Source organism: Panthera onca, chromosome D2 (genome assembly GCF_046562875.1).
Source record: "Panthera onca isolate mPanOnc1 chromosome D2, mPanOnc1 haplotype 2, whole genome shotgun sequence".
Lineage (NCBI taxonomy): Eukaryota > Metazoa > Chordata > Mammalia > Carnivora > Felidae > Panthera > Panthera onca.
Genome location: NC_138349.1, coordinates 35,541,487 through 35,567,833, shown reverse-complemented (window position 1 = coordinate 35,567,833; position 26,347 = coordinate 35,541,487). Strand labels below are relative to the sequence as shown.

The window sequence follows — 26,347 nt, the reverse complement described above, 5'->3', positions numbered from 1 at the left end:
AAGTATTTGTTTACCTTTCCAAATTTTTTCTTGTGATTGATTTAGAGTTTCACCGTGTTGTGGTCTAAAAATATGCATGGTATGATCTCAATCTTTTTGTACTTGAGGACTGATTTGTGTCCCAGTATGTGATCTATTCTGGAGGACATTCCATGTGCATAAATAAATTTTTTTTTTTAAGTTTATTTTGAGAGAGAGAACGCGCATGCAAGAGCAGAGGCAGGGGGCAGAGAGAGAGGGGGAGAGAATCCCAAGCAGGCTCCACACAGAGCCCGATGTGGGGCTTGAACTCACGAACCACTGTGAGATCATGACCTGAGCCAAAACCAAGAGTCGGATGCTGAACTGACTGAGCCATCCAGGTGCCCCAACCACATCTTCTTTACCCATTCATTAGTTGATGGACATTTGGACTCTCTCCATAGTTTGGCCTTGTTGATAATGCTGCTATAAACATTGGGGTGAATGTACCCCTTTGAATCTGTATTTTTGTGTGTTTTGGGTAAATACCTAACGGTGCAATTGCTGGATCATAGGGTAGTGTATTTTTAGTTTGTTGAAGAACCTCTATACTGTTCTCCAAAGTTGCCGCACCGTTTTGCATAACCATCAACAGTGCAAGAGGGTTTCTCCGCATCCTCTTCAATACCTGTTGTTTCTTGTGTTGTTTATTTTATCCATTCTGACAAAGTGTGAGGTGGTACCTCATTGTGGTTCTGATTTGCATTTCCCGGATGATGAGTGATGTTGAGCAAATCTTTTCATGTGTCTGTTAGGCATGTGGATGTCTTCTGTGTAAAAGTGTCTATTCATGTTTCTGCCAGTTTCTTAACTGGGTTATTTGTTTTTTAGATACTTGATAAGGTCTTTTTTTTTTTTTTTAATGTTTGTTTATTTTTGAGAGAGAGAGTACAAGCAGGGGAGGAGCAGAGAGAGAGGGAGACACAGAATCTGAAGCAGGCTTCAGGCTCTGAGCTGTCAGCACAGAGCCTGTTGCCAGGCCCGAACCCAGGAACTGTGAGATCATGACCTGAGTCGAAGTTGGATGCTTAACTGACTGAGCCGCTCAGGCACCCCGATAAGTTCTTTATAGATTTTGGATACTAAACCCTTATCGATAGGATGAGTTTGGGAGTTTTCTTTCTATTTTTTTTTTGGAACAGTTTGAGAAGAATATTTATTAACTCTTCTATAAATGTTTGGTAGAATTCTCCTGGGAAGCCATCTGGCACAGGACTCTTATTTGTTGGGAGATTTTTATTCAGTTTCTTTGCTGGTTATGGGTCTGTGCAAATTTTCTATTTCTTCCTGTTTCAGTTTTGGTAGTTTGTCAGTTTCTACGAATTTGTCCATTTCTTCCACATTGCCCTGTTTGTTGGCATGTAATTTTGATAATATTTTGTTATAATTGTTTAAATTTCTCTGTTGGTGGTTGTGATCTCTCCTCTTTCATTAGTGATTTTATATGGATCCTTTCTCTTTTCTTTTTGGTAAGTTTCGCTAAGAATTTATCAATTTTGTTAATTTTTTCGAAGAACCAGCTCTTAGTTTTGTTGATCTGTTCTGTTTTTGTTTATCAATTATTTCTGCTCTAATCTTTATTATTTCCCTTCTTCTGCTGGTTTAGACTTTATATGCTGTCTCTTTTCTAGCTCCTTTAGGCGTAAGATTAAGTTGTGTAGGGACCTTTCTTGCTTCTCAAGATAGGCCTGAATTGTAATATACTTCCTTGTTATAACTGCCTTTGCTGCATCCCAAAGATTTTGGACTGTCATGTTTTCATTTTCATGTGCTTCCATGTATTTTTTAAATTTCTTCTTTGATTTCCTGGTTAATCTGTTCATTCTTTAGTAGGATGTTCTGTAACCTTAATGTATTTAAGGGCTTTCCAAATTTTTTTCTTGTGGTACACTTTAAGTTTCATAGCACTGTGATCTGAAAATATGCATGCTATGATCCCAATCTTTGTGTACTTGTTGAGGGTTGATTTGTGATCCAGTATGTGATCTCTTCTGGAGAATGTTCCGTGTGTACTCGAGAAGAATGTGTATTCTGTTTTAGGATGAAATAAATTCCATCTGGTCCAGTGTGTTCAAAGCCATTGTTTCCTTGTCGATTTTCTGCTTAGATGATCTGTCCATTGCTGTAAGTGGGGTGTTAAAGCCCCCTACCATAATTGTATTATTATCAATGAGTTTCTTTATGTTATTAATTGATTTATATATTTGGGTGCTTCCAAGCTGGCATGAATATTTATAATTGTTAGATATTTTTGATGGATAGACCCCTCCCTTAATTATGATATAATACTGTTCTTTATCTCTTGTTACAACTTTTGTTTTAAAATCTAGATTGTCTTGTATTAGTATGGCTACTTCAGCTTTCATTGATGTCCATTAGCATGATAGATGGTCCTCCATCCCCTCACTTTCAGTCTGCAGTTGTCTTTAGGTCTAAAATGAGTCTCTTGTAGGCAGCATATAGATGGACCTTGTTTTTAAATCTGTTCTAATACCCTGTACTAGAGTATTTCATCCACTTACATTCAGAGTGATTATTAAAAGATATGAAATAGGGCCATTGTGTTACCTGTAGAGTTGGTGTTTCTGGTGATGCTCTGGTACTTTTTAGTCTTTGTTGCTTTTAGTTTCCCTCCCCTCCTCTCCCAACTCAAAGAATTCCCCTTGAAATTTCTTGCAGGGCTGGTTTAGTGGTCACAAACTCCTTTAGTTTTTGTCTGAGAAACTCTATCTCTTACTCTATTTTTTTTTTTTTTTTTTTTTTAGTGTTTTTATTTATTTTTGAGACAGAGAGAGACAGAGCATGAGTGGGGGCGAGGGGGGCAGAGAGAGAGGGAAACAGAATCTGAAGCGGGCTCCAGGCTCTGAGCTGTCAGCACGGAGCCCGACATGGGGCTTGAACTCACAGACGGTGAGATCATGACCTGAGCTGAAGTCGGCCACCCAGGTGCCCCTCTCTTACTCTATTTTGAATGACAACCCTGCTGCATAGAGTATTCTTGGTTCCATATTTTTCCCATTCAGCACGTTGAATTTATCTTGCCTCTTCTTTCTGTCCTGCCAAGTTTCTGTGGACAGGTCTCCTGCAAACCTGATTTGTCTCTCAGTGTTAGGTTAATGACTTTTTTCCCCTTGCTGCTTTCAGGATTCTTTCTTTGTGTATTTTGTGAATTTCACTATGGTATATTGGTGATGCCTGGCTTTTGTTGAATTTAATGGAGCTCTCTGTGCTACTTGGATTTTGATGTCTGTTCCCTTCCCCAGATTAGGGAAGTTTTCAGCTATAATTTGCTCACGTAAACCTTCTGCCCCTTTTTCTCTCCCTTCGTCTTCTGGGATTCATATAATATGAATGTTATTACTTTTTTAAATGTTTATTTGTTTTGAGAGAGAGAGAGAGAGAGCACACAAGCCGGGGAAGGCCAGAGAGAGAAGGTGAGAGAGAATCCCAAGCAGGCTCCTTGTTGTTAGCACAGAGCCTGACGTGGGGCTCAATCCCACAAACTGTGAGATCATGACCTGAGCTGAAATCAAGAGCCTGACACTTAACCAGCTGAGCCCCTCAGTCGCCCCCGAATGTTGTTATGTTTTAATAAATCACTGAGTTCCCTAATTCTGCCTTCATGATCCCTGACCTTTGTTTCCCTCTTCTTTCAGCTTCATTGTTTATCTTCTGTACTGATAATTTGCTCTTCTGGCTTGTCCATCTTCGTTTTTATGGCCTACATTTGGGATTGCCTCTCATGTATAGCATTTTAAATTTTGACCTTACTAGATTTTAGTTCTTTTCTTTGTAGAAAGGGATTCTCTGGTGTCTTCTATGCTTTTTTCAAGCCCAGCTAGTATCTTTATAATTGTTGTTTTAAATTCTAGTTCAGACATCTTATTCATATCTGCATTAGTTAAATCACTGGCCATCATTTCTTCCTGTTCTTTCTTTTGAGGTGAATTTCTCTGTCTTGTCATTTTGGAGGAAGAAAAAACAGTAATATTAGAATGAAATAAAAATTAAAGAATTAAAAAAATCAAATAAAGGAAGTTAGATCCTAGGTGTGTTTTGGTCTGCTTATTAAGAGAAGCTTGATAGAAAAAAAGAAGAGAGAAAACATTTTTTAAGTAGTAAAATAAAATAAACTTTGCTCCTTCTGTATCCACGAAAACAAAAATAGCAAAACCAAAACAGAAGCAACAACAACAACAAAAATGAACAAACAAAAAACCCAAATGAAGCTAGATCTCCTTTGCCCTGCAGGTGGCACTTTGCAGCAGTCTATGGTCAATTGACTAAGATAGCAGAAGGGATTTGTGCTGATCTTCTGGGAGAAGGACCTGCTACTCTGATTCTCAGGCCCACATGCCTTAGAGTAGAGGTGCCTGGAGGGCTCAGGGAGGTGGGGCTTGGTGTAATGGCTTCATTCTCCACTTGGTGGCACTGTTTGGCTCACTGGGGTTGATCAGTGTTGGTGGCCTAATGATGAAAATGGTGTCTCTGGTCTACGGAACAGGAAGTTTGCACCCTCACAGACACATGGCCAGTCATTCCTTCTGTGACCCCCCCCCCCCCCCCATTCTGACAAGTGTGATATTTCACTGTAGCTTTGATTTACATTTCCCTGATGATGAGTGATGTTCAGCATCTTTTCATGTGTGTATTGGCCATGTGTATGTCTTCTTTGGAGAAATGTCCATTCATGTCTTCTGCCCATTTTTCAATTGTATTTTTTTTTTTTTTTTTTGGTGTTGAGTTTTAGAAGTTCTTTATATATTTTGGATACTAACCCTTTATCAGGTATGTCATTTGTAAATATCTGCTCCCATTCTGAAGGTTGCCTTCTGGTTTTGTTGATTGTTTCCTTTGCTGTACAAAAGCTTTTAGTTTATTTTTTGCTTTTGTTTCCCTTGCCTGAGGAGACCTATCTAAAAAAAAAAATGTTCCTATGGCCAGTGTCAGAGAAATTACTGCCTGTGCTCTCTTCTAAGATTTTTATGGTTTCAGGCTCACATTTAGGTCCTTAATCCATTTTGAGTTTTATTTTTGTGTATGGTGTAAGAAGGTGGTAGTCCAGTTTCATTCTTTTGCATGTAGCTGTCCAGTTTTCCCAACAGCATTTGTTGAAGAGACTTTTTCTCATTGCATATTTTTGCCTCCTTTATCAACGATCAATTGACCATATAATATATAATCATGGGTTTATTTCTGGCTCTCTATTCTGTTTCATTGATCTATGTGTCTGTGTTCCAGCACCATACTGTTTTGATTACTACAGCTTTGTAGTATAACTTGGAATCTAGGAATGTGATACCTCCAGTTTTGTTCTGTTTTCAAAATTACTTGGGCCATTCAGGGTCTTTTGTGGCTCCATACAAATTTTAGGAATGTTCTAGCTCTGGAATGTTTGTTCTAGTTCTGTGAAAAATGCTGTTGGTATATTTTTTAAAATATTTACGTTGACATTTATTTATTCTGACAGTGCTGACAGTGCAGATTCGGCATAGGACTTGATCTCATGAACTGTGAGATCATGACCTGAGCCAAAATCGAGTCAGGCGCTTAACTGACTGAGCCACCCAGGCACTCCCTGTTGGTATTTTTTTTCTTTTTTAATTTCAGTTTTCTTTCTTTTTTTTAATATAATTTATTGTCAAATTGGCTTCCATACAACACCCAGTGCTCATCCCAACAAGTGCCCTCCTCATTGCCCATCACCTACTTTCCCCTCTCCCCCATCCCCTATCCCTGTTGGTATTTTTTTAGGGATTGTATTAAATCTGTAGATTGGTGTGGGTGTTATGGGCATTTTAGCAATATTTGTTCTTCCAGTCCAGGAGCATGGAATATCTTTCCATTTGTGTTATCTTCAGTTTTTTTCATCAGTTTTATTTTTCAGGGTACAGGTCTCTCACTTCCTTGGTTAACTGTATTCCTAGTTATTATTTTTGGTACAGTTGTAAATGGGATTATTTTCTTCTCTTTCTGTTGCTTCATTATTGGTGCAGAGAAATGCAGCAGATTTCTGTATATTAATTTTATACCCTGCAAGCTTACTGAATTCATCTGTCATTTCTAGTAGGATTTTGGTAAAGTCTTTAGGGTTCTCTATATATAGTATCGTGTCATCTGCAAATAGTGACAGTTTTACTTCTTGCTCACCAATTTGGATGCCTTTGATTCCTTTCATGAGAGTATTTTGGCACATGGCTCATCACTTGTCCCCTCCCCCCCACATATACACTGTCCTTCCAAAATATTATCTCCCTTTCTTTCTGTATCTTTCCTTCAGGGAATAGGGCAGTTCTCTAGTGCCACTAAACAATTCCAGCTTCTATAACTCACTGTGATGTTTTTGTTGTTATTACCTAAAGTCATGATGCAGTGAAAACTTAATGGTTATTATTACTTTTATGATCTCAGCAACATTATTTGCTGAGAAAGTATCAGAGTAAACTATGTCCGATGGTTGTATCTGTTATTGTATTCTTCTCTACAGCATTACCTGATGGTTGCTATTGACTGCTTCATAGCTACCTGCAAACTGTCTTATAATACAAGTTCATGATCTCTTATTTGCAGTTTTGAAATCCGAAGTTTTTTTTTTTGTAAAGTGAACCAACTTCTCAAACTACTCATTTGGTGAAAAGCCTGCTCATCTTGAAGAGAAACTTTTAAGTCTTTATCCTAGTAAATACGCCCATTCACAAATTTTGCTTCAGAAATAATAACATATTTGGGTGCCACCACAGGCCCTGTTGAGGATATTACATAGCATGCAGTATATACAACCTCAGTATTGTTATAAAATTTGAAAAATTATGAATTTCAAAATATATTTGGCTCCAGGAATTTGGGTGAGAGATGATAGACGTATGGTGATGATAAAGATCTGTTCTCATTGGGGTACCTGGTGGCTCATTTGGTTAGGTGCCTGACTGTTGATTTTGGCTCAGGTCATAATCTCACTATTTGTGACATCGATAAACATTAAAAAAAAAAAATCTGTTCTCACTTGAACTTCCCTTTTTCTGAGCTGCTTTCTATGACTATTATTACTTCAGTGGCTTAATGAAAAGATGCCTTAACTAAATAAAAAATCTGGATTCTAACCTTGGCTCTACTGTTTGTTAAATTTATGATCTTGGTCAAGTTGCTTTAACTGTTCTGGTGATAATCTTCACCCAGTGTTCCTTAGACTTATATGGGCTAAGTAAGATAATGTAAATGAAAGTGCTTTATTAAAATGTTAATGCTGTACAAATAATTAATAGTACAGATAGTAAGAACAATAATTAATACTTCAAGTTCTGGGGATTCTTTTCTAATAATTTGCAATCTTATTTATATACTGAGGTGTAAGAATGATATTATAGTAATAATCCAAGTTATTATTGAGGCCTTTATGCTGTGAATGCTGGTAAGCATGTAACATGGGTGGCTACTGCCATTCTGTGTTGCCGATGAAGGAACTGGTGACCAAAAATTAAACTTTCCCAAGCTCTTGTAGCTGCACCACTCACAGTTACTGATTTCAGGCTCAGAATCTGGTCCAATTCTGGCTGACTTTCAGTTTTAAATTTTACATGGAGGGGCGCCTGGGTGGCTCAGTTGGTTAAGTGTCTGCCTTCAGCTCAGGTCATGATCTCACGGTCTGTGAGTTTGAGCCCCATGTCAGGCTCTGTGCTGACAGCTTGGAGGCTGGAGCCTGCTTCAGATTCTGTGTCTCCCTCTCTCTCTGCCCCTCCCCAACTTGTGCTCTGTCTCTCTCTCAAAAATAAATAAAAATGTAAAAAAAAAATTATAAATTTTACATGGAGACAAAATGGATTTAAGTGCCTATTGAATTGCTTTCTCACTTTTGTATATTAAGTCATCTTAAGTACAAAGTGAAATGAACTCTTCTTTAAATCGCTGGTAACTCTATTGCTGAAACTGGTTTCATTTTCTAACTTCTCAATCCATTCCTCTCAATATCTGCAGTGTTGAGGCCAAATCTGCACTGTACCTCTTAAAGACTGATGCCTCTATTTCCTTGAAAGGATTCTGATTATCTTTAGTAATTTTTTGTTATGTTTTACTTTATGAAACCAGAAGACTTTATGACAAAGATGTCCTTAATCTTAAGGTTTATCCCATAATGACTGTGTATGCAGGCATACACGTCTCTAAAATATCCTTAAATAAAACGACAGTTAATACAGTTATTTATGAAATCTTACTACCATTAGACTTCTCTGTGACATACCATAGCGTTTGTGATGTTAACATTTGGAAGTATTGGCAAGCCTGGCTTCTTAGGGAGCATGAAAGAATAACTTCTAAGCATACCAAACTAGTTTCATTTGGTAAGGATTTAACATCAAAGTGTAACTTTTTTTGTTAAACTAGTAGTTTGGCAATGAAAGTGAAGGAATTTACCATGTGATTTTCCTTTATGTTTTGTCTCATTAGCTTATGACTGTGTGTGTACGTACAAGAGTGCTGTCTATGGATCTCTATGTCTCTCAGTGAACTACTTTACTGGAATATCTAGAGTAACTAGTGTTGTAACCACTAAGAGTTATAGCTGGAACTTGACTCATCAATCTAGAAAAATATGCCAGACATTAATCTTTTGTTCTGCTGACTGGGTCAACTTTTCCATTCCACTTGCATCACAGCCACTTTATGAGTCATTCCAAAATCTCAGTTACATACAGCATTGACTTGCTTGAAAGGCAAACTTTAGCAAGAAGCTTATATTTAGCATGAAGGTATATATGAAATTGAGTTGGAATGTGGGGATTCAGGATATAAGAAATTTCACATAGGCATGTGTAGAAGACCAGAAGAATACGCTTAAATAAGATTGGCATTAGAGAATATTTGCATAATTAGGTATGGGCCGGATATTACAAAGATGTTAAAAAGCAAGAGCAGAGGTTAAATATTTAGCTGACTTTCAATAAATATTGATTGGACAAATGAATAGAGCATTATAAATTGTGTAAGAGTTCGGCGCGGATGTGCGCGTTTGTGTGTGTGTTTCTCTTGTGGTGGGCCAAAATAGGATTTCAGACCAAATTTGTGGAAGAACTCAGTGTGATTCATCACTTTGTTGTAACTTCTTTTCAAATCTCCTTCCCTGCAACCCCAAATCATTTGATACGGATATAAATGATGATGAATTTGCCTCCAGGCAGGAAATCAAATCAGGTGTTCCTGGAGGTGATGATCAGATTGTTGCTTTTTTTCCACATCTACTCATTTTGTGGGCATGCTTGTGGGAAGACAGAAGGGGTGTAGCAAAAGAAAAATGGCAAGATCTTACCCTGTCAGTTTTGCCAGTTAGGGATTTATTACCAACTATTAATTGTGGGAAATTTCACACATTACTGTCTGTGACGTTGAACCATTTTCCTCTAAGCAATATGGATTTATTCAACAAATATTTTAGTGCCTAATATGTGTTTACAATTCTTTAGATACTGACCAGAAAGAGACAGGTCTCTACCCTTTTATAGAGCTTAAAATAGGAAACTAAACAAGACAGGAGAAACTCCCAGACAACTAGACAAGCTCTAATAACATAATGAGGTGAGTGTCTGGTAGAGGAAGTAGACGATGCTGCAGGATCCTAGCCAGTGAGGTGAGTGAAGGTCAGGGAAGGTCCTGCTAAAAGTGAAGTCTAAGCTGAGATCTGAAGGATGAGTAGAATTTAACCAGTGAAGAGCAGGGTAAAAGGAAGGAGCAGCAGGTGAAACTCTGGAAGCTGGAGAGAACATGATGGCAGTAAAGAGGAGGTGAAAGGAAATTGGCTGGAGGATAGAGTGTGAGGGAGTATAGATGGCTAGAAGTCTCACCTGGATTTTCAGGTACAGTGAACTGTATTATAATTTGATTTCTGTGTGTCATCAATTCTCTTTATTCTGAGTTCTAGGAAGGCAGTACATAGCAGGGAGCATCAATCTGAATAAAGCAACTGGGAAGAAACTACCCCATCTGTGTCACACTAAATAACCATCATTTATTTTCCTCAGTAATTCCCACAGATGCACTCCCCTCTGTCTGATGCTCACTACAGAAATGTTGGGGACTGCATGTAACACTAACATAAAGTGCTAATAATTGTTATGTTAATTATTTAACCAGACCAAAACATTTTTTTCAAAAGCCATTCTTAAGCTTGAATTCACATATAACTTTAGTAATAGTGTTCCAGGTTATAGTTAATTTAAACTTGGTGAAGTAAACAGATTGTGGCAAGAATTTTTCTGTATATTAGTTTACACTGTACTGGATTAATGCTAAATGGTCATCAAAACTTTGCAGACTTTCCCTAAGATTAGGGGGGAAATTTTTGATTAGTAGAGTCCTAGTTAGTAGCATACTACAGGTCCATTAACTACTTAAAAAAAGTTGCGGGAGAGGAATTCCGAGAAGGATAATCTCTAAAGGAGTGAAAATAATAATGAGCTCCTCATTGCACCCTTTTCCCCCACCAGTCTAATTAAAGAGACCTGTAAATACAAAGTAACAGCATTAGATTTCCTGCCTAAATCATTGCCTGCTAGAAGACAGGTGCAAAATTAATGAAAATAGGTCAGCCAGCTTTCAGATCTGCAACAGACAGATTGGCCCTGGATGGGCTAAGGCATACCTTGTGATTTTTTTAAGATCATACTAATAGCTAAAACCATATTACGTTTTGCAACCATATTGAAAAGGAGATGGTTGCACACTTGTCAGGTGAAGTGAATTCGGCCTCCAAATATTTTCCCAGCCTTATATTTTCTACTAAGCAGACTTTATGCTGTGCTACTACAGAATCTGCATTTTTAAAATACTAGTTCCTCTGATGATATTTAATTTCTCTAAATCTTTGGAATAAGAAATAGGATTCTCTTGCTCCAAAATCTTGTAAAAACTTATCACCCAGTTGAACCTTTTTGATAAAGCCATATAACAGTTGTATTACTTGACTTATAACTCTTTAAATAAGCTAACACCCAAGAATTGTATACTATAGATTTGCTGTTTTTGTTTTCAGAACTCTTCATCTTGGCTTATCCCTATTCTGCCTGATATGCTGCGACACATTTTTCAGTTTTGTGTATTAGAAAGCAGCCAGGAAATTCTGGACCTCATTCACAAGGTACACAGTGAATATATCTGTACTCTTTTCCCCAGTGATTTGGTAGATTTAAAAAATTTTCCACAATCGCTATACTGTTGTTGGTCAGGAATTTTAAGAAATTAGAAATCAAAACATTTGAAAAGTCAGAGATCGCTTACTGTTAGTTTTCTATTAACTGCCATATCAAATGACCACAAATTAGTGGCTTAAAACAACATAAATGTATTACTTCACAGTTCTATAGCTCAGAAGTCTGACATGGGTATCCTCAGGCCAGGCAAGATATGACAAGAAAATAGTCTTCTTATGGAATATAATAGTTGAATCTACTAGGCGAGTGTTTTAAGCACTTTCTGATAGCCTCAGTACAGAAAGTAAAATGAAGGAAAGACTTTTCCTTATCACTTATTTTGCTGTTTATAAGTATGCTTATTGATCCTGTGAAGTATCTTTTGGAATTCATTGGTAATACACAGAGTCTGATCATTTTAGTTTAGATTTGTACTTTTCCCCCTTATTTGCAAGGTGTATTGGGATCTTTAAAGATGAGCTATTTGATATATTTAACTGTTCATAAAGGGAAATGGTACTGTTTGACTTTTCAAATCTGTTAATTGAATCTCGAATTATTGCCTCTGAGGTGGCTCATTGTTAACAGCCTTGGATTAACAGTGGTGTTATTTCTACAGGCTTCTAATTACATTTAATGTTACGCATCAAGAAAGGTACCTTATTAAGTAAGATCATGAATCAAGACTTACATTGTTCTTAATTTATACTAGGACATTACCACCTCTAACTTTAGCAGAGGACATCTATCAGGAACTGTTAGATGTTGAAGAGTGTATGTTGAATATAGGACTGCATTAGTATTGAGCTTTATGATACATGCAAAGGATTTCAACAGCTGAGATTTTGACAACTCTTATTGTTATGGGTATCTTACATTTTAAATGATTTTTGCAAAATACTGAAGAAAACTCTTGTGTTCCTCTCCTTAAAACTTGCTTTTGTGTTAGTATACAAAACTATCAAAAAACAGCATTTAAAAATAAGGTTTTCTGTTGACTTTTAAAATTGATCTCTGTGCTATTTCCAACCTTTTTTTTTTTTTTTTTTAACTCAGTATCCCTAAAAATAAGTATTAGATTTTATTACCCCATACTAGAAAAATTTCACTTTTCATGTTTCTCTTTCACTTTGTAGGTTTGGATGGAACTGTTGAGCAAAGCTTCAGTTCATTATGTGGTAGCAGCTGCTTGTCCCTGGATGGGTGCTTGGCTTTGCTTGATGATGCAGCCTTCTCATTTACCTATTGACTTAAATATGTTGCTAGAAGTCAAAGCCAGAGCCAAGGTGAGTGTAAAGGGACATAATGTATTTGTATATTTAGGTCTAAATATTAATATAGTAAACTATGTAAGAAATTTGTATTGCTTTATCTTAAGTGTAATTTAATTAATTTAATGTAAGGACAAATTACTGTTTTATGAGGACCTTGACAAAATGCATAGTAATTTGTATCCATTAAAATTTTGGGAAAAGAAATGTATTTTACCGGGATAACAAATGAGAGTATTTTTGCGTATAGAGGAGAGTTGCCTATTAAATTTTAATGATTAATCTTTAATTATAGTTAGTTTCCCCTCCTCCCCCCACCTTTCTTTCTAGGAAAAAACATGTGGTAAGGTACGCCAAGGCCAAAGCCAAACTAAAGAAGTCCTTCAGGAGTACATTGCAGGTGCAGAGACCATCATGGAAGATCCCTCCACTAGGGATTTTGTGGTTATGCGGGCCAGAATGATGGCAGCCAAGTGAGTATACAAAAATTGAGAAGCCTTTTAAAAGAACCAAAATATTCTTCTGATGTGTTTGTCAATACTTCCTCCATCACACTAGTTACAGAGTAAGAAAAAGTGTAATTAAACATTTTTCTTTTTTTTTGAAGTTTTAAATAAGATTTATATCTTTTTATGAAGATGAAAGAGGAGTTATATCTTTGTTGTGAAAAGTTATAGCTTCAATAGGGGAAACTTTACTTCAAGTAAGTTCTATAGTAACTTCTTTTTTCTCCCTCCTAGGTTGTTAGGAGCACTTTGTTGCTGTATTTGTGATCCAGGTGTAAATGTGGTAACCCAAGAAATTAAGCCAGCTGAATCCCTTGGCCAGTTACTACTCTTCTATTTGAACTCCAAATCTGCCTTGCAGAGAATTAGTGTTGCATTGGTAATCTGTGAATGGGCTGCTTTACAAAAGGTAAGATTTTTCCCCAAAAGTAATGAAGACAAGTTAAGTAAACCAATTTCCATTAGCTGTTAAGATTATTTTCATTATATTTTATAAACAGAACAAAATTTTGTCTATATAAAAATCCGACAGTTCTAGAAAAGTATTCTAAATTGTAGTGAACCATTATTTCTCTTCCAGTTGCTTTTAACCTTAGACTTTTTTCTTAGAACCCCCAGTTTCGTACCTGAGATTACTAGCTATGACCATACTTAATGTTTGCTCTTGATACTACAATCTGTTAAGAAATGTTCCTCCAAAACAGTCATGTGTATGTGTGGAAGCAGTCCAGAAACTGTTGGTCATTCATTCCTTAATATCTGAACACTACAAAAGATAAGAGGCTTTGAGATTGATTTGTATGAGTAGTAGCAAGGGCAGAATTTTTGGTCACAGGAAGAATAAAACCTCCATCTTTAAACTAAAGTCTTCATGTTTCCAAGTAAGCCATTCTCTTGCAGCCCCTTTAACCTTTAACTTCTAATAAGATATGTGATTTTGTGTAAGACTTACTTCTGTAAATCAAAGAAACTTCCTGCTGGCTTTGTTTATTCCATTAACTGGAATTCTGGAAATTTAACTGTCTGCACTTGCTGTGAGAGTTTCTTGTTACTGCCTCTTAGCAGTTTGTCAAAGCTATGTCTAAAAGTAATTGAGCCATGCTCTGTTGCATCTGAGACCCCAGCTTTGCCTCTGGAAAGAAGCAAGGCTCATCTGTTTTTAGGCAGGACTCGGTGTGCTGGAGAGGCAGTGATGCTGTGTTTTTGTGCCTCTCAGACTCAGCAGCAAGTGTTGACAGTTCGGTTTCTGGACCCTCACAGAGCTTCTCTGGACTTACTCTGTGAAGCCCAGGCTGACCACCCAGATCCCACAGAACCCCTCATGGCTCACCACTGAGGCCATTCCCCCTCTGGTTGGGGCAGGCAACAACCAGAGAGAGTGGGAAGGGTTAGTTAAATTTGGGGGCAGGTAAGTAGCTTTTAAATTATATATATCCATTTCTACAGTATGGCATGTGAAGCTATGGGTTCAACTGTTAAGAAATCTAATAATGAGTTTTTAAATAACATTTTTAGTGCATGCTAAGTGTTCTTTTCTGACTGATTTCTTTTTACAGTTATATTTTTAAGTCCGTGCTATATATATAAAAACTTGGTATAAATTCAGAGTAAAGTAGGAGTGATTAGGTGCAAAATTTAATGGAATTATAATAGTTCCATGTGCATGTTCTATAGTGATTCATATTAAAATTATAGTAGTTTGGGTGTGATACCTTTTCTCTGCAACTAACGATGTTCTGGGAGGTAACAGAACATAGATTCAAGATGAATAGGAATTTAGAACTTTGTAGTTTGCAAGTGAAAATGTATGCATCTCTAGAATTATGTTTATATATTTGTCCTGAATATTTCTTGTCTGTTATATTTTAGGAGTGTAAAGCTGTTACCCTAGCTGTGCAGCCACGTTTACTTGATATCCTTTCAGAACATTTATATTATGATGAAATTGCCGTTCCATTCACACGAATGCAGAATGAATGTAAACAGCTTATTTCATCATTAACTGATGCACATATTGAAGTTGGTAGTAGAGTAAACAACAATGTTTTTACAATAGATCAAGCTAATGACTTGGTGAGTAAAGAAGTAACTTTCTTAATTTTAGATAGAGCATGAAATAAAGATTAGAAATTTGTTATGTGATAATTTACCACAAAAACACTAATTTGTTGAATCTATCCATGGCTTAATAGCCTGTCACTCCTGCCCTTCAGAAAAGTTTTCATTGCATTGACTTTTTTTTTTTTTTTAATTTTTTTTACATTTATTTATTTTTGAGAGACAAAGACAGCACAAGTCGGGGAGGGAGAAGGAGACACAGAATCCGAAGCAGGCTCCAGGCTCTGAGCTGTCAGCACAGAGTCCAACACGGGGCTTGAATTCACAAACCATGAGATCATGACCTGATCCGAAGTCGGACACTCAACCGACTGAGCCACCCAGGCGCCCCTTCTTTTTTTTTTTTTTTTTTTTTTGAAATTAGAGGAGGGGGAAGGAATTTTCTTTAAATCTCAGGTTCTAACAAACCAATGTACCTTTATTAGAAAAACCTGTTCCATTTTTTTGGTCATTTCTCAGTTTTGCTTAATACTGGCAGAGTATAGAATAAACTGCTTCTGTATAAGTTCCTGAGTATTTCTCAAGCCCTCTCTCAACTTATAATGAAAATATTTAAACATAAAAGTAAGGGAGGGGCACCGGGCTGGGTCAGTTGGAGCAGCATGTGACTCCTGAGTCATGAGTTCAGCCCTCATGTTCGGTGAACAGATAACTTAAAATGAAAACTTTTAACGAAAACTTAAAACAAGAGAGAGAAGGTAAGAGAATTACACAATGAACATTCATATACTCCCCAACTAGATTGCAGAGTTAATATTTTACTAAATTTGCTTTATCACATATATTTGCACTGTCTACTCATCAGTCTGTCTTTTTTGATGCATTTATAAATTAGTTACAGATATCAGTAAACTGATATATCTATATATGTACCTGTATCATTAAAATTCAGTATTTATGTTTTTGCTCTTTTGTGAGGTAAAATACTATGAAGTCCACAAATCTTAAACTATTTGATGAATTTTAACAGATGACGATACCTATGAAAACCAAATCCCTATCAAGATACAGACAGTACTGTCACCACTTTGTAGTCAATCCCTGCCTGTCCCTGCCCTCAAGTAACCATCATTCTGATTTTTCCTCCCTCCTGGGTTACTTTTGCCGATTCTAGAATTTGTATAATTGGAATCATAAACTCTGTGCTGTTTGGTTTTTAGGTTTTTTTTTCAGTATGATTTTTTAAAATTCATCCATGTTGTTATATATATCAATAATTCATTTTTTACTGATTAGTTTTATTCCACTGTATAAATACACCACAGTTAAGCCCTTCTCCTGTTAATGAACACTTGGGCTATTCCAAGGTTTTGGCTATTATGAAATAGCTGTTATAAACATTCTTGTACAAGTGTCTTTGTAGACATATATTTTCATTTCTCGTGGGTAAATATGTGTGAGTAGAATTGCTGGATTTTAGGGTGGTTGTTTATTTACTTTTATAAAAAATTGCAGACCTTCTCCCAAAGCGGCTATATCATTTTATCTTCTTACCAGCACTATGTGTGAGTTCTGGTTGTTCCACATCACCATCAACATTTGGTGTGGTTGCTCCTTTTCACTGAAGCCATTCTGGTCGTTGTATGATAGTGTCATTGTGGTTTTTACTTTGTGTTTCCTTGATGGCTAATATGTTCAACACTTTTTTATGTCTTAGTGGCCATTTGAAGACCTTCCTGTCTGAAATGTCTGTAGAAATCATTTGCCTGTTTTTAATTAGGTTGTCCTATTTATTACTGAGTTGTAGAAGTTTTTATATATATCCTGACATACCAATCCTTTGTTAGATAGATGCTTCCTGCATATTTTCTCCCAGTGTGTGGCTTGCCTTTTCTTTTTCTTAATTGTCTTTAGATGAGCAGATATTTTTAATTTTGATGAAGTCTAGTTTAATAGTTGTTTTCTTTTATGGTTATTGTGTTCTGTGACCTAAAGTACCTTTTCTTATCTCTAATTTGTGAAGATAGTTACATATATTTTCTTCTAAAGTTTTGCAGTTTTAGCTTTTGTATTTAGATTTATCATCCATATTGAATTAATGTTTATGTTTACTATGAAGTACAAATTGAATTCTGTTTGTTTTTCAAAAAGAACCATTTGAAACATTTTTAACAATTTATTTTGAGAGATAGCCTGAGTGGGGGAGGGGTAGAGAGAGATGGAGAGAGAGAATCCCAAGCAGGCTCTGCACTGCCAGCATTGGTTAACCAACAGCCACCCAGGTGCCCCAAAGATAACCATTTTTTCAAGCATCTTTTATTGAAAAGATTTTCTGTTCCCAGTCCCAATTGGAATTCTCTGGCACCTGTGTCAAAAATTTGTTCAAGTATAGGTGTAGATCTATATCTGTATTCTGTTCAGTCCCTTTGTCTCTCATGCCATCACCAATGTCTTGATTTTTGTAATTTTGTACTTACTAAGTTCTTAAAGTTAGGTGGTGTAAATGAGTTCTTCCTTTTTGAGTTATAGGATCAGGAACTGAGGCACTTTAGTTGTGTTGATTCCTGTGAAACAGCAGTCTTCATTTCTTATCCTCTTTTCTAATTAGAAAAAATTATATACTGGAATTTGTTTTCACCTGTGAGAGAAGGCTAAAATTGCTATTTTTTTCCTGAATTGTTATTTTATAAAGTTGTTTTTCTGATTGTTGTCGTTCTTTATCCATTTTGCCTCTGCTTCCCTTCTTCCCTCCCTACTATTTCTGACAACTTTTTTTTTCTTATGCTGAAAACTTAAAAAAAAAATTTTAATGTTTATTTATTTTTAAGAAGGGGGGGGGGGGGGATTGGAAGGGTAGATAGAGAGGGAGACACAGAATCCGAAGCAGGCTCCAGGCTCTGAGCTGTCAGCACAGTGCCCGATGCGGGGCTCGAACTCACAGACTGTGAGATCATAACCTGAGCTGAAGTCAGGTGCTCAACCTACTGAGCTACGCAGGCGCCCCATTATGATGAAAACTTTTAAGGTTTACTATCTTAGCAACTTCCAAATATGCAGTTCAATATTACTGACTGTAGTCATCATGCTGTACATTACATTCCCATAACTTATTTATTATAGAACTGGGCGTTTGTACTTCTTGACCTCCTTTACCCATTCCACCTCCTCCTTATCCCTTTCCCCTCTGGCAACTACCAGTCTGCTCTCTATTAGTTTTGTTTGTTCCTTTGTTTTTCAGATTCCACAGTAAGTGAAATCATAAGGTATTTGTCTTTCTCTGATGTATTTCACTTAGCATAATGCCCTAAAGATCCATCCATGTTGTTGCAGTTGGGGAATTTCATTCTCTTTTATGGCAAAGTAGTGTCCCATTGTCGATACATACTGCATCTTTATCCATTCATCCATCCATGGACACTTAGGTTGTTTGTGTATCTTGGCTATTGTGAATGATGCTGTAGTGAACATAAGCGTGCATGTATCTTTTCAAATTACTGTTTCATTTTCTTCAGATAAATATCCAGAAGTGGAAGTGCTGGATAATCTGGTAGTTCTATTTTTCATTTTTTGAGGAACTTCATACTGTTTTCCATAGTGGTTGCACCAATTTACATCCCCACTAACAGTGCACAAGGGTTCCCTTTTTCCACATCCTTGCCAACACTTGTTATTTCTTGTCTTTTTGATAATTGTCATTTGGTAGGCATGAAATGATATCTCATTGTGGTTTTATTTGCATTTCCCTTGTGATAATGAGCATCTTTTCGTGTACTATTGGCTATCTGTATGCCTTCTGAAAAAATATCTGTTCAGAACCTCTGCCCATTTTTTTAAAAATTATTTTATTTATTATTTTTTAAATGTTTTAATTAATGAAATTATTTAATTTACATCCAAGTTAGCATGTAGTGCAACAATGATTTCAGGAGTAGATTCCCTAATGCCCCTTACCCATTTAGCCCATCCCTTCGCCATCAACCCTCTGTTTGTTCTCTGTATTTAGGAGTCTCTTATGTTTTGTCCCCCTCCCTGTTTTTATATTTTTGCTTCCCTTCTCTTATGTTCATCTGTTTCATATCTTAAATTCTTCATATGAGTGAAGTCATATGATATCTTTCTCTTACTAATTTTGCTTAGCATAATACCCTGTAGTTCCATCCACATAGTTGCAAATGGCAAGATTTCATTCTTTTTGATTGCCAAGTAATACTCCACTGTGTGTGTATGTGTGTATGTGTGTATGTGTGTATGTGTGTATGTATATACGTACATACACACCGCATCTTCTTTATCCATTCATCTGCTGATGGACATTTGGGCTCTTTCCATACTTTGGCTGTTGTTGATAGTGCTGCTATAAACATTGGGGTGCATGTGCCCCTTCGAAACAGCACACCTGTATCCCTTGGATAAATGCCTAGTAGTGCAGTTGCTGGATTGTAGGGTAGTTCTATTTTTAATTTTTTGAGGAACCTCCATACTGTTTTCCAGAGTGGCTGTACCAGTTTGCATTCCCATCAGCAGTGCAAAAGAGATCCTCTTTCTCTGCATTCTCCCCAACATCTTTTGTTGCCTGAGTTGTTAATGTTAGCCATTCTGGCTGGTGTGAGGTAGTATCTCATTGTGGTTTTGATTCGTATTTCCCTGATGATGAGTAATATTGAGCATTTTTTCATGTGTTGGTTTGCCATCTGGATGTCTTCTTTGGAGAAGTGTCTATGTCTTTTGCCCATTTCTTCACTGGATTCTTTGTCTTTTGGGTGTTGAGTTTGATAAGTTCTTACAGATTTTGGATACTAACCCTTTATCTGATAAGGTCATTTGCAAATATCTTCTCCCATTCTGTCGGTTGTCTTTTAGTTTTGCTGATTGTTTCCTTTGCTGTGCAGAAGATTTTTATCTTCATGAGGTCCCAGAAGTTCATTTTTGCTTTTGTTTCCCTTGCCTCTGGAGACGTGTTGAGTAAGAAGTTGCTACGGCTGACATCATAGAGGATTTTGCCTGCTTTCTCCTCGAGGATTTTGATGACTTCCTGTCTTGTGTTTAGGTCTTTCATCCATTTTGAGGTTTTTTTGTGTATGGTGTAAGAAAGTGGTCCAGGTTCATTTTTCTGCGTGTCGCTGTCCAGTTTTCCCAGCACCACTTGCTGAAGAGACTGTCTTTATTCCCTTGGATATTCTTTCCTGCTTTGTCAAAGATTAGTTGGCCATACGTTTGTGGGTCCATTTCTGGGTTCTCTATTCTGTTCCATTGATCGGAGTGTCTGTTCTTGTGCCTACTGGCACTGTATTGTCTTAATGTCTTAAGCCACTGTATTGTCTTAATGATTACAGCTTTGTAATTCAGCTTGAAGTCCGGGATTGTGATGCCTCCAGCTTTGGTTTTCTTTTTCAAGATTGCTGTGGCTACTTGGGGTCTTTTCTGGTTTCATACAAATTTTAGGATTGATTGTTCTAGCTGTGAAGAGTGCTGGTGTTATTTTGATAGGGATTGCTTAAGTTTTTATTTTAATTCCAGTTAGTTAACATACAGTGTTACATTAATTTCAGTTGTAAAATATAGTGGTTCAACAATTCCATACAACACCCAGCGCTCATCATGACAGGTGTTTTTCTCAAAATCCCCATCACCTATTTCATCCATCTCCCTACCCAGGAAGGGCAATTTTATTTTTTTATTTATATTTTTGGGGAGAAGGGCAATTTTAAAAGGTTAGTCTTAGCCTTGGCTAAGAGCCACTGCTTTTTAAATTTTTCACTGAATCCTGTTTTTTCTCTTACCTTCCGAACATGAGCGTTTCCCTAAGATTTTTATCTCTTATCATTCTCACAAGTTAGTTCTTACCCATGTGCTTTGCTATCTTCTCTTGATCTCTTGATGTTGTTCTATTAGGCATTTTTAGTTGGATATCTCACTGTCACTTCAGCTTTAACACAACTAAAACTGGAATTAAAAAAAAATTTTTTTTGTAATGTTTATTTCTGAGACAGAGACAGAGCATGAGCGGGGGAGGGACAGAGAGAGAGGGAGACACAGAATCAGAAGCAGGCTCCAGGCTCTGAGCTGTTAGCACAGCCCCGACGCGGGGCTTGAACTCACAAACCGTGACATCATGACCTGAGCCGAAGTCGGTCACTCAACCGACTGAGCCACCCAGGCGCCCCAAAAACTGGAATTTTTTTAACAGTAAAATTCCTTTTTAAATCCACAGTTGCAAATCTTGTTACCATTTTCTTTCAAAAAGCCTCATATGTTCATCTTTTCCCTGTTTTCATTGCGACAACCCAGTCAAGGGCCATAGTACTTCATGACTAGGTCCTGACTCATCTCTGAGGCTCTAGGTGGTCTCTGGTCCATTTCATCCTGCATGTTGTGCTAGACTTGTAAAGTCCTTTAGTGCCACTCTGAAGGCATCCCTCCCCTGCTTAAAAACATTATTTTTGTTTTTCCTTGATTTTAGCTTTTTTGTTTTTCTTTTCACACCTTTAAATTCCTCATCTCTTAGCACTGGGTGTTGTATGGAAACCAATTTGACAATACATTTCATAAAAAAATAATTAAAAATAAATTCCTCATCTCTTATTATTTCTCAAACTTCCTCCACTTAAGTGTAGTTAGCTTTCTTGCAGAAGTATACTATATGCTCACTCACTTTCTGTGCCTCACTCACTTTCTGTGCCTCACTCATTCTCCCTTCTGAGTCTGAGCTCCTGTTTCTTTCATCAGGAATTCCCTACCCTCCACCCTCTATGCTTATCCAGAATTCATCTCTTGACATTCTTCCATTTATACCTTGTGCTCAGGCCATGATTAGCTGTTCTTAGGTCCCTGGACAATGCCTCACTTAACCATCCTCACCTCAGTCTGCCAAGATGACCCTACAACTCCTGACTTACCCCATTCTTTAAAAACCCATCACAAGTGTTAACTTTGGTGGGACAAGCCTCCACTTATCTTATCACCTGAGAAGAGTTAAGCATCCAATGTGTCTCATGGCAGCCTGCACTTACCTCAGTTATGTGTTATGTTTTCTTATTTACTTATATGTCTGTCTCCCATATTAGTCTCTACATTGTTTTGAGGTTATGAAGACATTAGGTCTTACTCATCTTTTAGTATTTCTCAATAAACACTTGAGTAGTGAGTGAATTAATCAATGAACTTGGGCTGATTGGAAAGCTTTTCCTTAGCTGCTTAGAATCACTAAAAATTGACAAAAGCATATTACATTTAGGACAGTGTTTTCAAACTTTTAGCAGTGAGGTCCTGTTTCCAATAAATCTTATGCAGAAGTTGAATAAATAAAACAGATAATACAAAGTGGAAAGTATAAGCTAGAAGTGGTATGTGATTATGTTTCTGTGTAGTGAGGAAACTGACAAGGTCAAGCAGATAGAGCTCAATTTAAAAAATTTCATATTTTATAATGATAAAATCTTACTTGTGTGCCTGTTTTGTTTTTTATAAGAGGCCAGCATTATCAGTCTTGCCCATACTAGAATTGATAATTTCTTTCTCTTTTAGAGTTTATTTATTTATTTTGAGAGAGAGAGTGAGCGAGCAGGGGAGGGGCAGAGAGAGAGAGAGGGAGAGCGAGAATCCCAAGCAGGCTCTGCACTGTCAGCATAGAGCCCAACGTGGGGTTTGAACTCACAAACCATGAGATCATGACTTGAGCTGAAATCAAGAGTCAGACACTTAACTGACTGAGCCACCTAGGAGTCCCAGAATTGATAATTTCTAAGTCTGAAAAATTAGGTTCTCCTGATGGAGGAGGCTTCTCTGACCAGTAGTCTTTAGACTGGACCTATTTATAGGGCCTCTCTGTGATTACAGTTACCTGTCAAAGAAGAAGACTATTTTTGTTATGCAAGCCCTCACACAGTCTTTAGATGGTAATTTAAAAAACATGGCCCCACATGGGGCTCCTCTATGGCTCAGTCGGTTGAGCGTCTGACTTCAGCTCAAGTCATGATCTCACAGTTCATCAGTTCGAACCCCATGTAGGGCTCTCTGTGTGTAGGGCTCTCTGTTGTCAGTGTAGCCCGCTTCGGATCCTCTGTTCCCCTGCCCCCACCCCTTCCCTGCTCATGCGTTCATGCTCTCGCTCGCTCTTGCTCTCTCTCTCTCTCTCTCTCTCTCAAATAAACATTAAAAAAAAAGAAAACACGTCCCCACAAAAATTTGTACATTAACCTTCATGAAATAACTTCATAATAGCTAATGGGTGGAAACAACCCAGGTATCCATCAACTAATGTATGGATAAATACAATGTGGTATATTTCCATATAGTGTGGGATATTAATTGGCAAGAAAAGGGAAAGAATACTACATTCATTACTACAATACTGATGAATCTTGAAAGCATTGTGCTAAATGAAAGAAACCAGTCACAAAAGATTATGTACTGGATTAGTCCATTCATATGAAATATCTAGAATAGGCACACATATAAAGATAGAAAATAGATAAATGGTTGCATAGGGCTGGAAGGCAATGAAGAATGATTGTTAACAGGTATGAATTTTATTTTGGGTATGATGAAATGTTCTAAAATTGTGGTGATGGTTGTACAACTCTAACAAAATAAAAATCATTTTAATTGTACACTTTATTTCTTTTTAATTGTACACTTCAAATGGGTCTTTTGTATATGAGTTATATCTCAGAGTTGTTAAAGATGTATTGAGCAGTCTTTTAATGTGGCTTGTAAAGTAGTCTGATGTCACAGGGTTATAGCTTTAGGCAGCTCTTGGTAAGTAAAATGTTTGTGAATAGTGTACCAATTTCTTTCCCTTTTTTGCCCCCTCCTACTTGGGCATTTTTACTGGAAGGGAGGTCAAAGAAAGAATGAAAATAATCCAGTTAGCAATACTTAGCCAATTATCAGTAGCTGCCCCCAAAGTTTTTAAGTTGAGAAGAAGAGTTTTTCCCTGAAAGGACATTTGTGAGTTTTGATATTTGTTAATTCGGTTAGTTTATATTTGTTGATAGTTTTCTCATTTCACCAAACTACTGTGTTGGCCTTCTGTGTAATGTTCTCCTAGACTTATCAGATATGTGTAAAGGATAGGTAATTTTGTTGATCTCAGTAGACTGTGTGTGTCCATAGCTGACGCACAATGATCTGTTAGTTTCAGGTTTACAGTGTAGCATAAGCAGTATAGTCAATGGTATTGTAATAGTGTTACATGGAGACTGTCCTAGAGAATACAGTGCTAATGTTAAATTAATCAAGTTTAAAGTTGGGAGGTTCGGACATTTTTTTAGTTTACTGAATACCAGAAATACTAAATTTTGTGAAACTTAAAATTGAAACAGCTTGCTGTTGCCCTTTGGTTTACAGAGTATTTGGGGTTGATGTCATTAATGATTTTTAATTTCTCTTTTTCTAATAGGTCACTACTGTTTTTAATGAAGTCACATCATCTTTCGATTTAAATCCTCAAGTGTTACAGCAGTTAGATAGTAAACGACAGCAGGTCCAAATGACAGTTACAGAGACCAACCAGGAGTGGCAAGTGTTGCAACTGAGAGTGCATACTTTTGCTGCGTGTGCAGTTGTGAGTTTGCAGCAGCTTCCGGAGAAGTTAAATCCTATCATAAAACCATTAATGGAAACAATTAAAAAAGAAGAGAATACACTAGTGCAAAACTATGCAGCTCAGTGCATAGCAAAACTCCTTCAGCAGTGCACAACAAGGACACCCTGCCCCAATTCAAAAATTATTAAAAACCTCTGTAGCTCACTTTGTGTGGACCCATATCTAACTCCTTGTGTCACATGTCCAGTACCAACACAGAGTGGCCAAGACAATTCTAAAGGTATATGTCTGAACCTTCATTTGGGATAGAGAATTAACCATTTACATCTGTTTTCATTGACTTGTAGGTATTATTTAAGCACAAATCCAGTTTATGTGAGAGCTTTTTCCCATTTTGTATATATTTGTAATAAATATAAATATATATATATATATATGTATATATATATATATATATATATATACATATATATATACACACACACATATATTCCTCTAAACTCAAATAAGCTATTCATAAAAGACCTAAAAAAAAAACCCCTGATATTTCATATAAGATGACTGAAGTCTGTGAGACAGGTGTTAACCCTTAACCTCTCTTTCAAGAACATCATTATAGGATTTTACTATTAATGAGGCTAGAAACTTAATTGTATCAAATGTTGAATACAAATTCTTCTATAAAACTCTTGTTTCTCTATTTTAGTGCATGCTTTGTAAGATAAGTGAACTCTGTTACCTTTAGTAAATAATGTGTAGCCATTCTGATTTCATCTGGAAAATAAGAATTGCTTTCTATAGGCTAGTATCAAGGACCAATGTTTCTTTCCATGCCTTAGTCCAATATGATTTACTTATTTATTTTTGTTAGTAGGATTTTGGAAAAGCAAGTTATTCAAAATAATAAATTTACAACTTTGGTATGGTATATGTATTGAAAAATATGTGAACAAACTGGAAGAGGAAAGTCACATTTTGAATATTAACATCTTAAAACTATAATAGGGTGACAGTCTTTCCCCAGCCCCACTCCTGTCACCCCCTTATGCTATTTGAGCCAGTAATATTTTGCAGTGGTCGATGTCTCTGAATTTATGGTGACTATGGACATTTCTTTTAGAGAGAACAGACATTTCTTGCAATGTTTTTAATGTTTCTTTTTATGCCTAGAAGCAGTCATTGATATTTTAAAAATTAATATACTTTAACTGAAGGCCCCAAATCATTCTTGTGTGTTCTATTTCTTGTTAACATGATTCTACAACTTTGTATTAAGTATAGTCTTATGCAAATATCAAAACAATTAATGTTACAAATTATTGACTGTTCTGCTACCATTTCATTGTCTAAAGAAAATGTCATTGGCTTTTAGAAATTGAGGCTTAAAAGACATAGTTTTAAAAATATGTTGTATCTCTTTTGGAGCAGGAAGCATTTGGTCACCTATATTATCCTTAAAAAGTTATTTAACTTTTTTCCTTTTAGGATCCAACTCTGAAAAAGATGGGATGCACCATACAGTCACCAAGCACCGAGGTATAATTACACTCTACAGGCATCAGAAAGCTGCTTTTGCTATCACAAGTAGGCGAGGTCCTACCCCCAAAGCAGTAAAAGCTCAAATAGCTGATCTTCCTGCAGGAAGTAGTGGAAACATCCTTGTTGAACTTGATGAGGTAAATAGGTGTTTTGTTTTTGACTACTCTGATTTTTAAACAGATATCTTACAGATTGAGAGCTAAATTGTCATATGAACCTCCAGTATTG

At 36.7% G+C, this 26,347-nt stretch overlaps 1 protein-coding gene across 1 annotated transcript in view; it reads left to right on the top strand.

Moving 5' to 3' along the window:
• The window catches only part of BTAF1 (B-TFIID TATA-box binding protein associated factor 1), a 119,003-nt gene that overhangs the window by 52,042 nt on the left and 40,614 nt on the right, over window positions 1-26,347 (top strand). Inside the window, exons 15-21 of the mRNA XM_060642039.3 lie at window positions 11,042-11,146; window positions 12,335-12,484; window positions 12,800-12,942; window positions 13,210-13,384; window positions 14,845-15,048; window positions 24,434-24,860; window positions 26,066-26,256. Of these exons, the coding sequence (XP_060498022.1) occupies window positions 11,042-11,146; window positions 12,335-12,484; window positions 12,800-12,942; window positions 13,210-13,384; window positions 14,845-15,048; window positions 24,434-24,860; window positions 26,066-26,256 (1,395 nt within the window). The remainder of the gene's footprint in view (window positions 1-11,041; window positions 11,147-12,334; window positions 12,485-12,799; window positions 12,943-13,209; window positions 13,385-14,844; window positions 15,049-24,433; window positions 24,861-26,065; window positions 26,257-26,347) is intronic.